This window comes from Pieris brassicae, chromosome 2, assembly GCF_905147105.1.
Source record: "Pieris brassicae chromosome 2, ilPieBrab1.1, whole genome shotgun sequence".
Classification (NCBI taxonomy): Eukaryota; Metazoa; Arthropoda; class Insecta; order Lepidoptera; family Pieridae; genus Pieris; species Pieris brassicae.
The window spans coordinates 19,638,447-19,659,262 of NC_059666.1; the positions used below are offsets into that span (position 1 = coordinate 19,638,447).

General features: G+C 34.1%; 1 protein-coding gene and 1 non-coding gene across 2 annotated transcripts in view; both read left to right on the plus strand.

Moving 5' to 3' along the window:
* Positions 1–20,816, plus strand: part of LOC123720752 (vacuolar protein sorting-associated protein 13A-like) — a 33,219-nt gene that overhangs the window by 4,662 nt on the left and 7,741 nt on the right. Inside the window, exons 8-43 of the mRNA XM_045677500.1 lie at positions 364–494; positions 875–1,069; positions 1,755–1,963; positions 2,276–2,420; positions 3,280–3,416; positions 3,799–4,068; positions 4,425–4,603; positions 4,909–5,138; positions 5,380–5,522; positions 5,973–6,107; positions 6,548–6,716; positions 6,840–6,986; positions 7,309–7,434; positions 7,650–7,716; positions 7,786–7,943; positions 8,854–9,061; positions 9,552–9,663; positions 10,428–10,646; positions 11,054–11,247; positions 11,494–11,622; positions 11,972–12,334; positions 12,509–12,783; positions 13,033–13,206; positions 13,429–13,748; positions 14,016–14,154; positions 14,386–14,593; positions 14,764–14,877; positions 14,952–15,039; positions 15,192–15,333; positions 15,751–15,885; positions 16,100–16,302; positions 16,549–16,685; positions 16,805–17,080; positions 17,525–17,688; positions 18,247–18,453; positions 18,703–18,975. Coding sequence (XP_045533456.1) covers positions 364–494; positions 875–1,069; positions 1,755–1,963; positions 2,276–2,420; positions 3,280–3,416; positions 3,799–4,068; positions 4,425–4,603; positions 4,909–5,138; positions 5,380–5,522; positions 5,973–6,107; positions 6,548–6,716; positions 6,840–6,986; positions 7,309–7,434; positions 7,650–7,716; positions 7,786–7,943; positions 8,854–9,061; positions 9,552–9,663; positions 10,428–10,646; positions 11,054–11,247; positions 11,494–11,622; positions 11,972–12,334; positions 12,509–12,783; positions 13,033–13,206; positions 13,429–13,748; positions 14,016–14,154; positions 14,386–14,593; positions 14,764–14,877; positions 14,952–15,039; positions 15,192–15,333; positions 15,751–15,885; positions 16,100–16,302; positions 16,549–16,685; positions 16,805–17,080; positions 17,525–17,688; positions 18,247–18,453; positions 18,703–18,975 — 6,521 coding nt within the window. The remainder of the gene's footprint in view (positions 1–363; positions 495–874; positions 1,070–1,754; positions 1,964–2,275; positions 2,421–3,279; positions 3,417–3,798; positions 4,069–4,424; positions 4,604–4,908; positions 5,139–5,379; positions 5,523–5,972; positions 6,108–6,547; positions 6,717–6,839; positions 6,987–7,308; positions 7,435–7,649; positions 7,717–7,785; positions 7,944–8,853; positions 9,062–9,551; positions 9,664–10,427; positions 10,647–11,053; positions 11,248–11,493; positions 11,623–11,971; positions 12,335–12,508; positions 12,784–13,032; positions 13,207–13,428; positions 13,749–14,015; positions 14,155–14,385; positions 14,594–14,763; positions 14,878–14,951; positions 15,040–15,191; positions 15,334–15,750; positions 15,886–16,099; positions 16,303–16,548; positions 16,686–16,804; positions 17,081–17,524; positions 17,689–18,246; positions 18,454–18,702; positions 18,976–20,816) is intronic.
* Trnal-uaa lies at positions 1,481–1,564 on the plus strand. Its single transcript has one exon. It is a non-coding gene; the product is annotated as a tRNA-Leu (tRNA).

Genomic DNA, 20,816 nt, shown 5'->3' on the forward strand with positions numbered 1-20,816 from the left:
AGTTTACATGATGCCTGCCTCAATATAACTTAATGATTCGTAAACAATAACGCAAAAAGTTTATTCGTTTCTCGTGTTTGGTATTACTTAGTAAATTGCGAAAGCCTGTAGGCCCTATGGAATTACTTGTGGAGCTTATAACAGGTATTAATTTTTATGGACAGGAGGCAAACTTTGAATAAAGAGGTAACCCGTGCCCATGGACACCTGCTATACCGGAGCTTCCACCACTCCAACGACATTGGATTCCAGAATGCAAGTGGGGGGGCGGTGACGAAATTTCTTAGCAGAATTTGGCATTATATAGTTTTCATATTAAGAGTCTTTACCATTAAAATAACGCATTAACATTTTCTATTTCAGAGCACAAAATAAACCTAACTCTGGCGAATAGCTCATTCACATTGATGAACAGGAATAGAGAAGTTCTAGTGGTCACTCTTACTCAATTCCTTGCATCTCTCGAAACAAGACCGTCTGCTAAAGCATACAAGGTTTTTATTGTATAATTTCTATACCCAGTGGTATTACAATACATTTTTGTATATTTATTATTGACTTTCTAAAAAAATTGATTTTTTACGAATGTATTTATATGTTTGACAATAGGTCGAAAAAGCTTTAAAATAAGTTACATACATCTTTAAAAGCGGCATTGAAGAACATTTTTTAGTTTTGGTATCACCATAATTGATGAGTTGGACATTAAAACAAATGACCATCAAAGGTAGTATTTACAAAGCGATTACAGTCAAATCACTTTCTGCGTATATAATAGTGTATTTGAGCGAAACCGGATAATACCAGTTAGCATTAACGTACACTAGAACGAACAAAAAACGTCAACATCTTATTATTTCAATGTTTATTTCAGTTTTCAGTTCGAGCAGATAACATAGTTGTGGAAGGCGTGTCGTCAGATGGCGAGTTGGTACAGTTATTGGTCACTGCGCGGGAAAACACTCTTGGAACCGCCTTAGCGTTGGATATTGAAAGAAACCCAATTAATAATCATGCGGATTTGGCTATAACTTGCCTCATGGAGCCTTTAGAGCTGGTTTATATTGAGGTAAGTTTAATTCAGCTTGATGAAATTGCTGGCATAAAATAAACTTACAACTTAATTTGTAAGCACTTTTCTAGAATCAAAATATAACCAACATATTATAGAAAATTAAATATACACATATTATTGAGCAACTTTGCTCAATGTTTTTGTTACAGCAATGTCCCAGTGTGTGTTCACGGTATTTACACTAAGGAATAGGTTAAATAAATAGGTAATGTGTAGGAAATCTGTAGATTGCAACAGGCTATAAAACAAAAAAATAAAAATAAAAACTAATAAAAATGTGATTATATACTAAATAACATTTAGTAAATTCATTGAATTATACAGTATTATAAAATTAATAAATAAAACTATAATAATATATTTCGTTTGAATAGTAAGTACGCCTTATTCAAACATAGTAAACAAGTCAGGTTGGCCGAGTGGTCTAAGGCGCCAGATTTAAGCTCTGGTTCCCGAGAGGGAGCGTGGGTTCGAACCCCACACCTGACAAACTGCTTTGACATTTTTTAATACTTTTTTCCTCTTTTATATTTTTTTACATCATTTTTTTTCTATTTACATAATTTTTCTGAAACAAAAAATAATTTTATAAAAGTGTAACTTATACGAGGTGAATGAATCACTATCTTTATGCGATACTATTTGTTTACTTAGTAGCTTAACAATTTACACATTTCAGCATGCTATAACGGAACTGATTAATTTCTTTCAAACCCATTCAATGAGTTCTGACGAGTTATTACAAGAAGTTACCACGGCTATTGAAGAAGCAGGAAATATCAGTAAATCGGTTTTAACTTATGCTGTTAGTAGAAAGAAAGTGTTTAACATCAATGTGGATCTAAAAGGGCCATGCATGATTATACCTGAGCATGGTTGTATGCATAAGTAAGTAAAGCAATAATCGCTAAATTAAAAAATATCAAAATACTGAGAACTTATTATTACAAATCTTATAAATTGTACTGGGCTCTTTAATTTTTTTAATTTTACCATATGGTATAAACATTTATACGATAATAACTTGTTTGTTGTATTGATACATGTATTTTTCCTTGTTCAAAATTATAATAATTATTATATTAAAAATTATGGTATTTTGATACACAGTACATAGTTGTATATCTACTTCTACCAATGTGTGCCAACTAAAATGTTTGAGTTAAATTTCTGATTAATAAAATTTATATTATATTTTAGACCAGGACGTCTAATGGTAATCGATATTAATCGAATCATAATAAAGACGGACTTGCAACCATCGAACTTAGTTCTGGAAGATGCTACGTGTATGGAACTCGAAGAAAAGTTATACGATCGTTTCCATGCAGAATGTTCATTCCAGGTATGCCTTGTCAAAACATGACCCAAACAAAATAGTTTGATAGTTATAACGTAACAATACACTTTTCCAAACAATTAAATGATAATAATACCAATAAAGTTAAACAAAACACGGCGGCTACTAAGCGATCTCATCCAGTCAAATGCAAAAATTCCTAAAATATACAATATTGCTTGTTAACTTCTAAAACTTTTTGTATCTGTTGTAATAATTTTTTGTTATTTAAGCATCATTTTACTAATCAATGTAAAATATTTTTTAATCATTTAACTTAGCTTGCTATGGGTAATAGAAATGTAGTTTGTGTATATAATGATCAAGTATTTCTGATTAGCTGAATTTTATGATTAATTGTTTTAGTATTTGAAACATATTTAATATTTTTTTAATTTTCTTTTTATGAACTTTTAATAATTATTACTTTGAGCTTAATGTTTTAAAGTTAAACTGTTTGTTTGTGTGGAATTTGGGTTTAAATAGATTTTTTATAGAAAACACTTTTTTATCGTAACCATATAATTATTTTACATAATTTTAAATTTTCCCGACGTTTCGCGTGCGTGGTCACGGTGAAGACAAAAGGTGTTGAATGTCAAAAAGTATCACAGCTGTAGAGAAAGTTGTATTATCTGTATTTATTTCCCCGCAGTTGATATCGACTAAATTACATAGCTTCAGTCCGGCAAAAAAGTGTTTTTTTTAATGTGTAAAAGTTATTTTTCATATTGGATAGTTCATTTAATATGGAAGTCTTCAGACTATATATCACGCTACGACGGAATTCACGCGAAATAAACTACAGAGCAAATTTAGTACGTAATTTAAATTAAAATTTCTAACTATTTTGGGTTAAATGTAGATTCTATTCTGCGATTGGAACGAGCCGTGGCGAGAGTCGAGAAAACTTGGGGACTCTGAACATCATCTAATACCAAGGGTTAAGAGCACATTAGTCTTTTCAACCAGTATAAGAAAAGATTATAAACTTCTTCCGAGGTACGAATATTATGAAGGAGTTATAAATAAGCATTCAATTATTATCATCAGTCATGTATGTATATATATATATATATATATGTTTGTATATAATATGAATAGCAACGCATGTAATATTCCACGTAGATAATACTGTGGAATTAATAAAATATTTGGATTCAATTGTTATAGTTAGGTATTTTATTCACTTGTCATATTATTGTAATTAAATGTACAGTACTTTTATATTTTATTATTGATATTAACAAAACAGAGTGTTCTCTTTAATTTCATCAAGATTCTTGCCCCTTTTATTGTCAAATCATATCTACCTATAATACCTAGAATTTTCGCAAATTATTCAAATTCACTTTAAATTTTTAAAAATTCGATCCTATTACAGATACAAATTGAATATTTCACTGTCGTGTCTCAAATTAAATATTTCTGATCGAATCATTGGATTTCTTTTGGACTATTTCGATAATCTGCCGATACCTGTACCTAACACCGTTCCTGTATCCTTCATGGATTCTGGCGATTATGCGGAAGACTTCCTGGACCCAGATTTGGTAGAAACCCTGCAATTGGACAGGGTCTTAGCCGACCCTGGATATGGAGAGCTTGTTAAATTAAGAAGGAAGATCGTTTCTGCATATTTCAAGAGGAATAGGTATTATTTTAGGTTTTTAACACAAATTTCTTATTCCATCCAAAATATTTATTCCGGTTTGAAGCCATTAAAATAAATATCATCATGATATGGCATGGCGTCATGTCCTAAACCGCGCTACTAAAGTCATTACGACTGCTAAGTATATATACTGCGAGTATAAACTACCAGTCAATAGTTAGAGTGTTCTGGGATACTTCCTTTAGGCTGGAAACATCTTTCATCCTCCACAAATATCTCGCAATCCAATTGTTTAAAGTATCTGCTAACTCCGATTAAGAATCAAAATATCTCATTTATTTGAATTCACTGGTTGTTCCTATAATTAAGTTCTCATTTTTTAATGACCTCCTTAGAGAACCAGAAAGCCATCTAGACGGTGGTGACTCTCATTCTCCTACCGTCGAATATCACCCGCCGGCAGACCTCAGTGATGAAGAAGTAGAGGAATATGCACGATCTGTGGACCTTCCCGGCTTCGACGATAATGTATCACCTAGTAACAATATTGGGACGCTTCTAAGATTTATAATTGGTATGTATTTACTTAGGAATTAGTGAACACTTCCTGTACTCTCCAATTATGTTGTTAATTTCAAATGTGTACCTAAATAGGTAGGGAGCGATTACATTTTGTATAATGATTTAAATGAAGGGCTTTGTATTTCCGGCTGAATTTAAATTAATGTTATCTTGTATGGTTTAAGAACATATTAAACGTAACGTGGCTGTTTTAATGGTAAGAAAAAAACATTCTCATGTTTTGTTTAACGCATGTTTTGCCACTTTTAATTTCTACTTCTATAATAAGCTGATTATTTAATAAAAATATTATTTCAGGTGAGATTGTAATAAATCTCAACCGATCCAACGATCAAGTAGACCGACCCTACATCATGTTAAGCGTGACAAAGCTGTGTCTTGACGTGGCTCTAATGGCCTATGGTCCCGCAGTACAATTATCAGTTGGATCAGCGTTGCTTACAGATAAGCAGCACCACAGTAGTACTGGGCAATACTTGGAGTTGTTGACTAGTAGTGAAGAGCTGTTTAACTTACTTTATAGAAAGGTATGATGTGTCTTCGATAGTCGGCAACCCCCCAAAAAGGTATATGGCATAGATATACCTATTTTATATATATTTTATCATCTACATATTAACAGACTTCTGTGTCTACCAAGTGCCATTTGGATAAATCGAACTCAGAATCACCAGGTTATAAACCGCCTATTTAACGTTTACTAACCCTGAGTTTCAATACTCTGTGTATGCAATATAGTAGTGATTAAATTTGAAAATGTTTCATTAGGTCCGTGCAAACTGTCCGGAGTTCCGCTCTCATTTCCATAACGTAGAGCATGCGTTAGTGGCCGATACGGGGGACATCTCTATACTAGCGCATGCTCCGGCTCTGGCCACGCTCATCAAGTACTTGGAATATATACAAAGGAAGTTAGTGTTTCTATCTCGAATTAAAATTCATTGACAGTTTCGAAATATTACAGCATTATTATGCAACCATATATTTTAGGTCCTTGCATATGAAATTGGGAGGAACAAAAAGTAGTTTTTTTTAATTGCATATATTTAATTAATGAAAGTATGTACCATTGTTATTTATGCACTCTTGCCATCTTATAGGTAGTTCTTTGACATAATATATGGATCACTAAAAAGAAATGCGGACGTGAATCAATAAAATCTTTAAAGGCGGTTTCGACTGCACACATTAAACAGCATCTTATTTTTAAATTCACATGAACAAACGTGCCATCAAAAGCTCAATCAATAATTAATACAGATGTTAAAAAGCTTAAGATTAAAACAAATGCGTAAGCTATTAATGTGAACATATAATAATCATTTCAATATATTTCACTTCAATATCAATCACTTTTTCAGAATACAACAACGTCACACTATAAATGTAACAAGTGTGGTGCTGCCAAAGACACAAAGATTGTGGGACCTTCTTATGGAACCTGAGGCAGACCCGCCCGTGCCACCTGGAGCTACAAAATTCAGTTATTCTATGCGGTATTTTATAAATTATTAATACAAAACTTATACGAAATCTTACTATAAATTCATTTTTTATTTGATTAAAAGAGGCCTTTGTTTGTCATTAAGTTACTCTCTTCTTTTGAACACACCTTCAGATGAGATGGATGAGGAGAGACGAGATGCTCCTGAGGCCGAACATGTGGTTACACATTTCCTCACTCACAATTACATAAAAAAACTCACTCATGCGAGTTACTATAAAGTTTGTTGTGAACTGGGAACTGGGAAGAGCTGGGAACGCTGGTTATCAAATCTTACACATTATAATTCATTGTTTATAATAAATAAATACGTTTTCATTTGTTTAAATCTTCAGAAGTACTGTTTAACAAAATCGATTTAACCAGTTTTACTCCGTTTCGTTCCGTTCCCTAACCTTGACCTTCCATTTAAATTCCTTTATTTTTATTTAGGGTATCCTGTATACGAATTCGCGCGTGTCAAACAGAAGGCGCTGTAGAATGGCGAATCGTGGCATTGGAGAGTGACTGTGTTTTTCGCGCCAACGACCGACTTGTCTTTCGCCTATACCTTGGCTCATTGCAAGCTGACGACTTATCTGATGCCACGCTCTATCCCAAGGTTAGTCTGATTGTCTATTTGTTTATTTATTGATTCGACAAGAAACTTAGGATTTTTTATAATATTGAACTTATACGAAATATCTATTGCAATATTAGTACATTTATATAAGTCTAATTTCAGTTGGTATGGCCAGACGAAGACAAAGTCTTAGAAATGAAATATGTACGTTCATCAAGTGGTGTTGAAGCGAGACCCCGAGCAGAGTTACGTATATATATAGGTCGACTTCACATCGTGCTGTTCTGCTCCCTTATATATAATTTGCAGGTATGAAATCAGTTTTGAGTATTGGAATTTAATTTTCTTTACTATAAGTCCATGTTATACTGGTATAAAAACGACAATATTAAATAGAATATTGTTTTCACACATATCAAGTTTTTGAAAATAATGTTGTCACTATGGAAACCTTAGTTTAATATAAAATTTGTTCTGTATGAAGCATTTAGTTTTATGCACAATTTCTCTCCAAATTATTAAGTTAGTATTTCATTTTATAAAAACTAATAATAGTTAATAAATTATGTATAGGTTTTATTATTAATTGTTATTTTATCTATTATTAATAGTGGAAAAAATATATTTCCAGCAATTTCTGGAATTGCTCATACCTACTACGGCGGCGACTGAAGCGGCTGTCGCGGCGGAGAGAGCGGCTCACGAACAAGCAGCAGAATTACGAACTTCTGTCATCAGAGTCAGTCTGGCTATTGAGGTAGGGCTATTAAACGATCTGACACGCATAGTAAAACCAGTCTAATTGCTATACTTTGTTGTCTGGTATGTTATTATATAATAATTGGGACTTTTTACCCCAGTTTGGGCATATTTTTGCGTGTTTTATAGATAACTTTTTAATGGTAAAATTATATAAATGCGTTGACTATTATGTGGTATACGGCATTCTAAATGTTGTTTATAATATTTCAGATACACGCGCCAGTTTTGTTGCTGCCTCAAAAGCCATCATCGCCTAATTTGTTGGTTTTCAACTTAGGTATGTTCAATTCAAATTAATACAAAATGTTATGCATTTAACCTTTTTAATTTTTATTTTTTGCTACAGGTGATCTCCTGATAGAGAATTTCTTCAAGACAGTGAATATAAGCCAAGAAGCTTCCAGTCCAATTCAGAGTCCCGTTATAGATAACGTTTTATTCAAACTAGACAATGTCACTCTGTCCAGAGCCGTCATGACCTTAGCTGGTACTTTAGAAGTTCAGGTATGAGAAATTAATGAATAAATGATTAAAACAAATGGTGACTTCCACCAGTATAATACGCGAAATAGAACTAATTTGAGTATACGACCAACCAGGCTCCAGAAGATAAACCACTCCTTATTTGGAAATTGTATTCGTTTTTACAACAAACTCCCAAGGGAAATTAGAGAATTATCATTAAATAAATTCAAAGCCCTCGTTAAACGTAAATTAATAAATACAGCTTTTTATAAATTTGACGAATACTTAAATGATCCTAATCCTTGGGATTGAGTTCAAACAATGTGTATGACTCAATACTTGGCGATTAAAAACAGTGGCGGAAAGTTTCTTGCGAGTTATTCTTACCCGCTCTACGCCCATGACTTGCGGACTGGTAGTAAATGTAAATTTACAATTAATTTAACTTCTTTTTGACGTTCGTAAGTTTACTTATTTACCTATATGAATAAATATTGTTTGAGTTTGAATATAATTTACAAGTTTTATGAATCAAATTAATAAAATACCGTCCCCAAAATAAATACTTAGTCGATGCAAGCACCTTTACATTATGTAATGTGAATATTGGTTTTCTATGGAACTATTTACTCTTTAATTTTATGCCGTAATATATTCCAGTTTTAATGAACATAAGTATCTGATGAATTAAGTTCTTTTGATTTTTTTTTGACTCTAACTCTCGATTCAATTGAAGAATTCCAAAATATAAAGAACAATTTTGTTGTAACTTGTAATTTTTATGTGTATCAGTCTAATCGAAACAAATATATTTTTACTGATATAGTTCGGTTACTTAGACGCAGGCAGATTAACCAACTAACTCACGGAGTGCGTAGAAGCAAAACGATATAAGGGTATCTTATTGTTGTATCTTATTCTAGACGTATGATTATTTATATTATTCCAGGAACCAATCCTAGAATCTATATCAGTGCGTTGTGACCTGAAACGTACAATTGGGTACGTTCAAGTGTCAAACGTCGCCGCGTATCGAGACTTACTTCTGTGTGAAGCAGATATAACGATGGATACGGTTAATATTAATATTGGACAGAAGGACTTGGCTACGCTCTTCGCTGTATGGACTGACAATTTGAGCGAAGGCAATTATATTGGTGAGTAATTGGTTGCGCCACGTAAAGTCTTCGTATTTACATTAGATATTTGGTTTGACACACGGCCTCCTACCCATACTATTCCCATCCCTTTCCTTCACATACAACTATTCGCGCGTAAAGGTGATGGAATGATACAAAGAATCCTGCGCAAGGAAAACACATGTAAGGAGTAAAGTCGTCGTTAACAGCTCGATATGGTAACACGTCAAGTGTCGCTGTGCAACGCTCGCCGTGGCAACACGCTAATTATAGTTGTGAAAACCTCGTCGTATGTAATACATGTCATTAATACGAATGTTATAGAATATAGGACACCATTAATATCATGACTGTGGAGATTTCGTACTTCGAACCTCGCTTTGTTGTTTTTATTATCAAAATAGTTATTTTATTTACTAATATATTATTGACATGGAAGAAATTACTGGTTGTTTAGGCTTCGAGTTCTTCATTACCATGTGTCATTATTGTGTAAAATTTCTTACAGGTATGATTGTGCCAACTTCGCCTATAGAGTTGGCTCCAACAGATGAGCAAGTTAAAAAGTTGCAAGCTTTCTTTTCGCAAGGCGAAACTGTGCGTAAGGAGTCTATCATGAGGTATAGACTAATTGTACATAATTTATTTTTATATATAATTTTCACCTTCGTGTCTTATGCACATTTCCGGTGATGCTAATGATCGTTTTGTCGGATGGCGTTTAAGATTTAATAATGATTATTTTAAATAATTTTACACTTAAACACATTTATATTTTTATCAACTCGTTCTTTTTAAATACCTGTGTGTACTTTTTTGGAAAGGCCTTCTCCAAATTCAGCCTGTCTACACTATGCCTTCTCTGCCATCTAGCTGCAGTTTCCTCAATTCGGTCTATCCGTCTTCTAAATTGTCATCCTCTTTTGTGTTTATTGTACCTTGGGCACCAGTTTAGAATTTTCTTGCTCCACTTTTCTCTTACTCTGGCCATGTTCCAATTCCACTTAAGTATTGTAATATCTGCTACCTTAATTATTATTCTTATGTATTCCTTATTTTATGTTTTCTTCCATATACATCGTTCCATCAATCATTGACACACCTCTAGCTTTGTATGCTACGCTTTAGTGGGCACCCAAGTTTGAGGTCCATATGTTGGTACAATTTATACACAAGTATCGAAAAGCTTTCTTTTAATGACATTTAAAAATTACGGGGTTTCAAACGTATTGCACTTATGCTGTCACATTTCTATACAAATGCACATCTCCTCCGATCATAAAATTAAGGTAATCATTTTGGTATAAATTGATTTACAGCAAACTAATATGAATTTATAATTTATTGGTTGTAACTATTTTATTGTTAAACATCTGTTTTTCAGATTCACCCTAGAAGGAATAGAACTCAAATTATTCTCAGATCTCGACGAAGTCCTGAGTTCTCCAGTCCGAGACTTAAACCACGGCCTAGCGAAATTAACATCGGGAGAAGCAACTGTCGTGTTTGATTACTTTTCAGACAATAGTGTTGAGATGAAAGCCAGTCTGCAGAGTCTACTCGTTGAGGATATTCGACCTGATACAAGTATTGCTATACGAAGGTAACTAATACTTGCTATACGAAATTTTTTTTTAACTTGTAATATGTATAACACTTTGGGATTAATGATTTAAATTTATTTTTTCAAAACTACCTATAGATTTTTTAATTTGTTACGTTTACGTCTCTTTGCATGAGATGTACAATTTAAAAACTAGCTTTGACTAATCATATTTTAATTTTTTTAAATACAATTTGGGAATCTTATTATATAATAATCTGAACTTTATCTTCAAATCTGACAATTTCATAGCTTTCCTCATTTTCACTTAATTTTAGATACATTATTTAATTATTTATCTGCAATGTAGCGATCATGTTTATATTAAAGCATTTGGTAACAGACTGATCAATTAGTTATAGATGTTTGATCGTTATGCTACAGTTATGAAAAAATCTTTATTGTAGAATCTTCCAATCACAAGGCGGTGGATCCCGCTCATCCGGTGGAATAGCCGTAGTGCGGCCTGCGTTGCTTGAGCTCTCTGTGCGAAGGTCGTCCCGTGCCATTAATGTCGATCTTAGAGTGGAAAAGACGAGACTGAACTTGGCTCCGCCCTTCTTGATCAATTTAGTCAGGACTCTTCTCAGCGCTATGCCTGGTGAGTCTCAACATAGGTAAGGTAAACAGCAATGCGGGAAAATATTACGGGGAATAATTTTTGTTTTTAATTGACTTAAAATTAGGACAAGGAAAACATATTGAATGGAACAAACCTCGAGAATATAGCATTAGTTTACAACTTGTATATCTACAAAATTTGATTTTATCAACATATGATGGATAAATTCTTTTATTAAGTACTAAAATGTAATAATGTGTTCCATTACATCATTTTTTATTACAGGTGATAAAACCATGGACGGTGGTGTGGTAAACCATGGTTACGTAGGTGATCAGCCGAACCGTGGTAACAATAACAGAACTGGAAGGTTCCCCAGCTCGAGTGATTCTACCAGCGGCTATTATTCTACGGGTATGTTAATATCAAAATTATAATATAAATATACTTTGAAAATTCTTTAGCACTGAACGAACGGCTTAGTGGTTTTGTTTCTAACAAAAATGATCATGTACGTAAATCTGATCCCACGCCTTAAATGCTTGTAACACTAATGTTTTTTTTAATATGTAGGTATATACGACATTACACACACACACATACAACCTTGTACTTATTTTTTTTAAATATCCATGTTTAACAGTATTTTATTTCAACTTAAATGAGGATTAACTTTTTTATTAACTTAATATATAAATATTAAGTTTTAAAATAGCGGCAATTATAATTTGTTATTATTTAATTATTGAAATATTGATTACAGCAACGTCGATGCCCGAAGAGAGACCCAGTTTATCAATATCAATACAATGTCGACAACCCGAGATAATGTTCTTTACCGACCTTAATAAAACTGAAGGACACGCCCTTCTTCTCAGGACAGAGCTGATCGTGGATTACTCATATCACTCCAATACTGAATCCTTAGTAATATCTTTAGCTGGGCTTCAAATTATGTCGAAATTGCAGTCAAAATTGAAGAATCTTCCACCCCAGCTAGTACTGAAGCCGTGTGACCTTGAATTCTCAAAAAGCTTTAAGAGTATCGAGGAAGGCGTCAAAGTGAAATTGTCAGTGTCGGAAGTCAACATGCACGTCGCAGCCACCACTATACACACTGTCTTAGGTAAGTTTGTTAGAATCAAAAGAAGCAACACATTTTAATTAAAGAATAATTTCTTATATCAGAACGCCATTTAACTTTGGCAGTATTGTTCATACTGACATTTTTGTATAAAATGTTAGTTTAGATTAGTTGTTAGTTTTATATACATTTTTAAAGCCCGTTTTTTGTTTATAGACATAATCGAAGAAGTGTCCTCGGAGCTGGCGGTACCGGATGAAAAGGAGCTATTCAACTTCTCAACTTATAATCCCCAATCGGAGAAGCACGACGAGGATATATGGGCGCCAAAGAAAGTTGCTCCATATCTCTCCTTTCATACCGAAGACACGTACATACAGCCAAAATATCCTGCTGGAAAAGTTACAGAAACATTCGTAGTTACTGTCCCTATAGTGCGCATTATGTTTGAACTTGAGCAGACTGCAAGGATTCCCGTTCTGTTGGTTAAGGTAGGGGATTTTGATACCAAAAGATTCTGAGGTTTATATATAATATATGTGTGAGTGTGTATTTTATTAATTAATCTATGAAATATAATTACTTATGAGAGTTAATGTTTTACAAGGCCTATGCACTTTCACTTATTTATCTTTTCGTGGGACCAAAAGATAACCTTACAAAAGACTAAACACTAAATCCGGATATGACTAACAATAATTCAAAATCCGTCTTTTTCACCAAACAACATTGTTTAACAGATGTCTACGGAGCTTACCATATCAGAATGGACAGGCGAGGCGCGTGGGTCGGGAGGACTGCGTCTTCAGGCCAGTGTATATAATGATCATTTGTCTGTATGGGAGCCGATTATAGAGCCTGTGGTAGAAGATAACAAACAGAGCGCCTGGGAACTCATTGCTTCTATATTCCAGGTACATTAAGTGTTTTATATCATATATATAAATAAAGCAAATCTCTTTAACAAATATATCAATCTTTAAGAAATAAATTTATTCGAAGATGATATTTCATAAGGTCTTGCATATTGATATAGAAAATTTTCTTAATTATTCCAAGACTTTGTTTCCATGTTATGTCATGCCCATAAATAATAACTAAACGAATGATAGCTTATTCTTAATGAATATTTTTAGGCCAAATCGTACCCAATGTCGGCACGTTTGACTCAAAACGAGCAAGAGGAATCAGTATCAGATCATGTCCCACCAACAAAGAAAAAGAACAAAAAACGCAATGAATTTGGATCGGAGACGTCTGCAGATGAGGCTGATACAGATAATGAGATGACTTTTATACGTAGTCCTTATGATAAAGAAAATAAGGGCTATAATGTCGACTTTGAAGCTAGCAATATGTCGTTCTTAAGAGCATTGGATCTTGACGAGTCAAATTCGGACAGCGAAGGAGAGAAGATTGATAAAATGTCCGATGCCATGGGACATTTGTTTATGGAGTAAGAGTTATTAAGAAGTAATAATCATAAGAAAAACAATTTGGTTCGATAAAAATAAAATTAACAGAATTTATTTACATGTTTATTTATTAACACTTCGTAGCATATATATAATACCATTGACGAAATTAAATGAAAAGGAGTGCAACTGGTGGCCTTATCGCTTTTTGATTCGCGTTCTTCCCGGCACATGTGGTCTCGCGATGGCTAAACGATTACTTTTTGATTAAAATCACATATAAATTATAAAAACATTTTTATTTATAGCAGCGAATCAAGTGCTGAAGAAGTCAGCAATGATGAAGACTCCTCGGCTCCAGAACAGAGCGATAAAGAAGATGAACAGCCTGAAACTCTCATTGATGGTGAGGAGAAAAAAGAAGAGCACAAAGCGGTTACTCTTCAGGTACATGTTTATCTATATCATTCACGGAAATGTGAGTGAGAGTATTGATCACTGATTACTCCAAGCATAATCCCATTTAGAATTCCATATTTATGAAACAATCCAATCCAATTATTAAATATGAACTGTCTTATATTTCTACTTGTCGAATACATAGTAATGTCACATTGTTTAATTCACAATTTACTTACATAAACATCCATTTCATTAATTTTGTTTGTGTCAATTTAGGAACCAGAAAGAGAAGATAGCGTAGAGTCGACGTCTGAAGAGAATCGTCTATGCACATATGTAGTGTTGGAAGCCCGATCTCTACTCTCAGTGACTTTAGGACCTTCCGCCGCGCGTGCGCTTAGAGCACTAAGTGAGGCTGTATTGGACAGAACGGCTGTCGTATCTGCAATTGTTGCTCCGGGACTGACCCTCGTCAATGATATAGGTAATACTGATGAATACCATAGTCTTGTAATCCTTCGGTATGCTCTAAATATTGCGTTTTAATCGAATAAAGGTTCAGGTGCAAAAACGTAAAACCTCTTTCACCTCATTTCATATTTTATCTTATTTAAATTCGAACCGCAGATATAATATATTAAATAATGTATACAGGACCTGGTTCGTCAGTGCAACTAAGAACTAAAACCGAAACAGACTTGACTGGCAACGACAAAGTTCTCGCCGAAGCTGACTATGACCTTGATACCAGCAGACCTAGCACTCCAGGTAAGGCTGCGGGAAATTCATCACCAGCAGAATATATCATTGATAGGTTATTCGTTAAGAAATAAATTTTACAGGTTATGATACATCCGGGGCAGACTTGCTTGATGAAATGGAAAAAGAGTCGAAGCAAGAGATGACGGATATAAGTGATGAATGGGACTGGTAAGTTATAAACAAAAAGTACACATTCTTTACGCCGTAATATTCGTGGTTATAATGGTAATTGCTTACGATATAAATTATTCATATTTTTTCATAAAATGAAATTTTCGATATAATTATCAAAAACGTGATTTAATGTTACTATATTACAGTTTCGAAGGTGGCTTCGGATATAGCGCAGTGGGCGGGGATCCTCATACTTCTCCGGGAGCCCCGCCTACTGCAGATTCCTTACATCGACGACTCACAGACCACACGCTGCACATCAAACTTCAAGACTTCGATAACCTCACTGTAAGCCATTATTCATTCAGCTGACAATATATAATTTATATTATTAATTAATTTTGTGTTTGATAGGCAAATCCTAGTAGCTTCTGCATGCGACTCTCATCTCTGAGAGGTTCGATCCGCGGCTGTGCACCAATGGACTTTCTATATGCGCATTTAACATTCGCTAAAACAGTGAAGGAAAACATCAGACATGATCTTGAAACAGATACATAAATCTGAGGCACAGACCTAAAAAGGTTGTAGTGCCACTGATTTTTTGGCCAGTGCTAATATTTTTGTAATATGGAGATTCTTATAATCTCCACAAACTTAATTCGGATTTAACATTAAAAAATTTGTTCCCGAACTATTGAGCTGCTAACCATAACAAATATTATTTCATTTAATTTATTTGTTGACAAAATTTTGCATCCCTAGATTCTATGTCCCCAACGTGCGGTGTCCAAGCTACATGTCTTACACCCAAGTAAAAACGGTACGCGATACTACATTGCTGTCGAAAGAACATCCAAGTTTAACAACAAGAAAATTGTTGTTAGATCTCCTTTACAGGTATAATTTTTGAATTGCTATGATAAGTTTCTTTTCTTTTTAAAGTAAAAAACAGTTATAAATCCCATCGAACGATAGTGAAATAAATCATAGTTATTGTTGCATGGTTAGGCAGACAAATTCAAGAAATTGATAATACTAAATGATTGTTTTATCATATATTGTTAGAGGAAATATGTTATATTTTTAAAATTAGTCATTGAATCTAAATTAGGTTCGCAACGAAACGTCATACGCCCTGGAATTACTGTATAGACAATCAGAACTAGAAGCAGCCGGTGTAGAATGTGTGGGCTCAGTGAGGAATCCATTCTGCGGACTACTACGCCTTGCCGTCATTGCACCAGACGACACTTTCAACGTTCCTCTTTACGTGGCTTATCACTGTAGACTCTATGTAGTACCTACTAATTTCGAGTAAGTTTTCCTTCTGTAAAATGTGTAATTAGACATAGACATTAACCAATATACATCATTTTGAATAGCAGAATTGAAACAGGTTATGTAAACTTTTTTACAGTGCTTAGTAAAATCGTTTTATGGAAGTACCTAGTAAGAGTTAGTTTGTAAGTTTTGTACAATTACCAAAAATAAAAATGTTTTCCAACACTTTTGGTGGGTTTGGTAAAGAGAGGCTGTAGAAATGTTTTTTTTACGTTTTAGAAGTTTCAAAGCAAGTTCACAAGGTATTTGGTGGATGGACCTCATCAATGACATTGGAACTCCTCGAGACATAATGTGTCCAGCGTTGGAAGACAATGATTCCAGTGTATTTGCTATGAGAGTATTGCCTGTTGAAGGTAAATTTAATTAAATAATGTTTTTTTAAGTACTCGTGGCTATTCTCCTTTTCCTTGACTCGTTTTAATTTTAAAAATTATTTTGTATCTGTATGATGATTTATTAAAATATATTTCAGGATGCCAGTCAACCAAAATAAATAGATCAATTCCGAACTTACTGATACGCATCGTAGCACCTTTGGCACTTCACAACAGGGTACCACATGCCCTACAAGCCCAGGTGAAAATTTCCACGGAAAAGTCAGAAAAAAATGCGGAAGACTTAAAAGTGAGGTTGGAAGCTGGAGAAAAGTCGCATTTGTATACGTTACCTCCTGGAAAGCCGATACGATTCACATTAGATGTTCATTACTTAGGCTTACCTTGGACTGGAGGATTTACCTATTTACCTGGTAAGTGGTTTTAATAATAATATCTTTATTATATGTACCAATGTTCTTCTTTAGTTTTTTTTTAAAATTAGAAGTCTGTGTCGTCACTTGTTTGCGTCTTCTGCCAACATGTTCTTAAAAAAATAAATACGAATTTAGAAATAAGATATACGAAGTATATAAACAACTCCGAAAATAATATAAAATGAATTAATGATAATTTCGTCTTACTCATTGTCAAATTTACTTAACATCCCAAGTTATATGCTCCTTCATCCCTAGTTACATAAATTTCTCTAATCTTACAACTAAAAACGACATTCTTAAAGACGTCTTCTTGACCAAGACGGCTATAAAGCACTCGAACTGTTGAGTTATATATGCCGTGAAGAAGGTCATTTAAACCTTTGTAAACTTCTAAAATACTGGTTTGGTTTATGACGTTTTTTGTTAATGTTTTTTTAGATATGAACGAGAAAACAATTAGTATGACGACAGAATGTGAGACGGAGGGTGGTAATAAACGACTCGTGATTCGAGCACGGTTAGAGCAAGCCGCCACTTTGAGGCTACTGTTGTACGCACCCTATTGGATAATTAATAAAACTGGATTACCACTACAGATAAAGGTGAACATTTTATAGGATAATTCAAATATATTGGAAAATGTCTGCCAAAGGATTGTCTAATATGTCAGTTAGATGAACATAGTGACGCGGGTCCCACCGGTCAGCTGGCTCCAACTCGCCCATAAATATGAGAATATTTACGGAGTATTCATCACCGACAAATCAAATCCGACCTAACCTACATTAAGTTAATAAAGTTCATTTTTAGGAACGTCGATATTAGACTAGAACTCCTCTGTTGCTTAGCTATTCGGCCACAGGCTGGCTACTAGGGGTCCTATTAAAAAAAACCATTTTATATGAACCTTAAGTATCGTTCCATCTTTCTTCATCTATATTTGTCTTCGTTATGAAGTTTAAAGTCCCCCATATTCGCTTTAGTAAAAGGAATCACATTTTTGCGATTTACTAGAACAGCTTTTTGTGTCTTCAAAGCCGTATACCACCAAGTCACGTGCTTCTAAGTTTTAACCCAGGGAATGAGGCAAATGCGTGAAGATATGGAGCGGATAAGGATGCCGAATGCCCGCATAACTGTAACGCCTACTATGTGTTCAGGGTCGATCAGATGTTTGCTACGAAGTAACAGAAGAGCCGTTACTATGGTGTGAGAGTGGATCGCGTTTGTGTCGCCGTGGTGAAAGAGTTCGGGTACGCGCACATCAGTCGGGATGGTCACGAGCTACGCGATTGTACGCAGAGTCCCCTGGTCTGTTAGTCTGTGCTCACACTGAAAGGAAGATCAATTATCGGATATTGCTGCAAGTAAGATGTCCAGCTATTCAATTATTCAAACCAATTAATTTATATGTTAGTTATAAACAGTATTATTATAAACGAATCGAAAGTATATTTCTTATGTGATAGGTTCCTTTACTATAAAAACTCACAGGAAAAATGCAGTCTGTAATTTTATTACTATTTAGCACGCACTTTTTTCATTTTAGATTACTCGTATCAACACATTATGTACTTGTTATATATATTTATTATTATCATAATATTTAATTGTAGGTGACCCTATCTGAACTATCGCCTCAACTGACAAAGATCGTGACCCTTTTGCCATACTTCATTGTTTACAATGACACCAAGAGGCATTTGCGTTTTATGGAGGAAAACGAAACAGCTGATCTGTGGATAGATTTAGCTCCGCAGCAATGTACACCGTTTTGGCCGCAAACTGACTCTATGGCCATGCATTGCAAGTTCCGGGACTCAATGGTCGTGTCGCAACACTTTCCTATTGCTGAGAACCATTTCACTGTTCTGAGGATGGATAAAGGAGTAAGTTTATTTTTTAGCTTTGTTTGAGTTAAAGACATTGTTGGTTTATTATTGATGCTACTCCAATTAAATCTTTTCTTGTTTACTTTGTTTGTTGATGAATTAATTAGTCCAAAATCATTTTGGCAAGTCATAATTAAAGTGATATGTGATTGTTGTAAGTAATTATTACTTAAATAATTTGAATCTTATAATTTTTAATAGCTATGGGACTAAAGCCCTTCTTAATTATACATCGTTTACATTTACTATATTTATTTACTTAATTCTATATTTTAAATATCTTATTATTTTAAAGCTTTTTTGTTACATAAATAAATAATTTAAAACTTTCGTTTAGGTCTAATTGGTCTCTCCAAAGACAGGGTCCCATCATCGTGTAGAGTATAGGCCGTTCCTGTGGATTTATGAGTCCATATCTTAATAGCTTTGAGATGGGCATCGCTCTGCTCTGCTGCTAATGATTTCAGAGGTGCTGGTTGTACGGGTGATGAAAAAGATGACGATACTGATAATGACTGAGGCTGTTGGTTTCTAGATGAAGTTACCTGGAAATAAATTTATTTATACCTGTCTCGCGTGTTGATTTCGTGGTAGCGATTGAGGATAGTTACTTTAATGAAAAATCATTAAATGAACTATCCAACATTTTTAAATTCCAGTCCAATCCTCAACTTTCTTCAAGCGCAAGCTTCAAGTTAATGAAACTAGCGCATTCGAAGACACCAAAAAAGATCTTTTACTTTATAACATTAGTGTGGGCTGTGTATGTGCTGGCTGTTATTATCAGATGACTCTGTTCATTTGTTACTTTGATGTATTATTATCGAATGAAGAAGGAAACTTGTTTATTTTAATACCTTATGACATACAATAAACTTACCGTGTAATGCGGAACGTTGTAGGAGTTAACACTTTCTAATTTAGAGTTTTCGTAATTCATTAAGGGCAAATTTGCAAAGTTTTCTAATTTATATGAGCTTGATTTGACAATCGTAGGCACATTATTTGTGTATGAAATTTCAAAATCACTAACGTCTCTTAAATTATCAGGCTTCGGTAATCGTTCTTCTTGCATTGTGTCACTGTTTGTATAATATGTATGGCTATTGGAATCGCTGTTTGGTACATGATTTATAACGTCAGGATTAAATTCTTGTTCAATAACTCCATTTAAATATGAAATCTGTTCATTTTTATGAGTTTCTTCTGGACTTAGATATGGACTGATATCTGGCTTAACGTATGGATCCCTTTCTATGTTATTAGTGGATTTAATTTGAACAAAGTTACTTGATGACGTATCGTCAATGTGGATTACTTGGTCACTATCGGGGAACTGAATCGCTTTATTTACTTGAAAGTCCTGCTCACTATTGTAAACATTGCTCGGTCTCTTTTCGAAGGGCGTCGAATATCTGTTTTTTTCAGCTGCCAATTTGAGAATCCTATCAAAATCCTGTTTCGATAGATGTTTTATGAGATTTTTAAAATCTTCATCGCCTAAACCTTCCTTGTTTTTATTTACCTTAATAGGCTTTCGGGCAGGGTGATCTCCATCCATGTATTCAGGGGGTGGCGTGTAAGAAAATGGAGTTCGTACTAGTTGAGGTGGCGGCGGCAGTTTATAAAATCTCGGCGGTGGATTAGAATAATATTTCGCCCTTTTAATCCGCGTGTAATTATTTCTGTTACTACTGCAAATTACGGATGTAATCACTTGTAATACACATATCACTATAATGAGCTTTAACGTCATTTTGTCCACAAGTCACCTGAAAACTGAGCGGAAGTGAAATCGCGTTCCGAACCTTATAGGTGCGTAATGGAAAGTTGTAAAT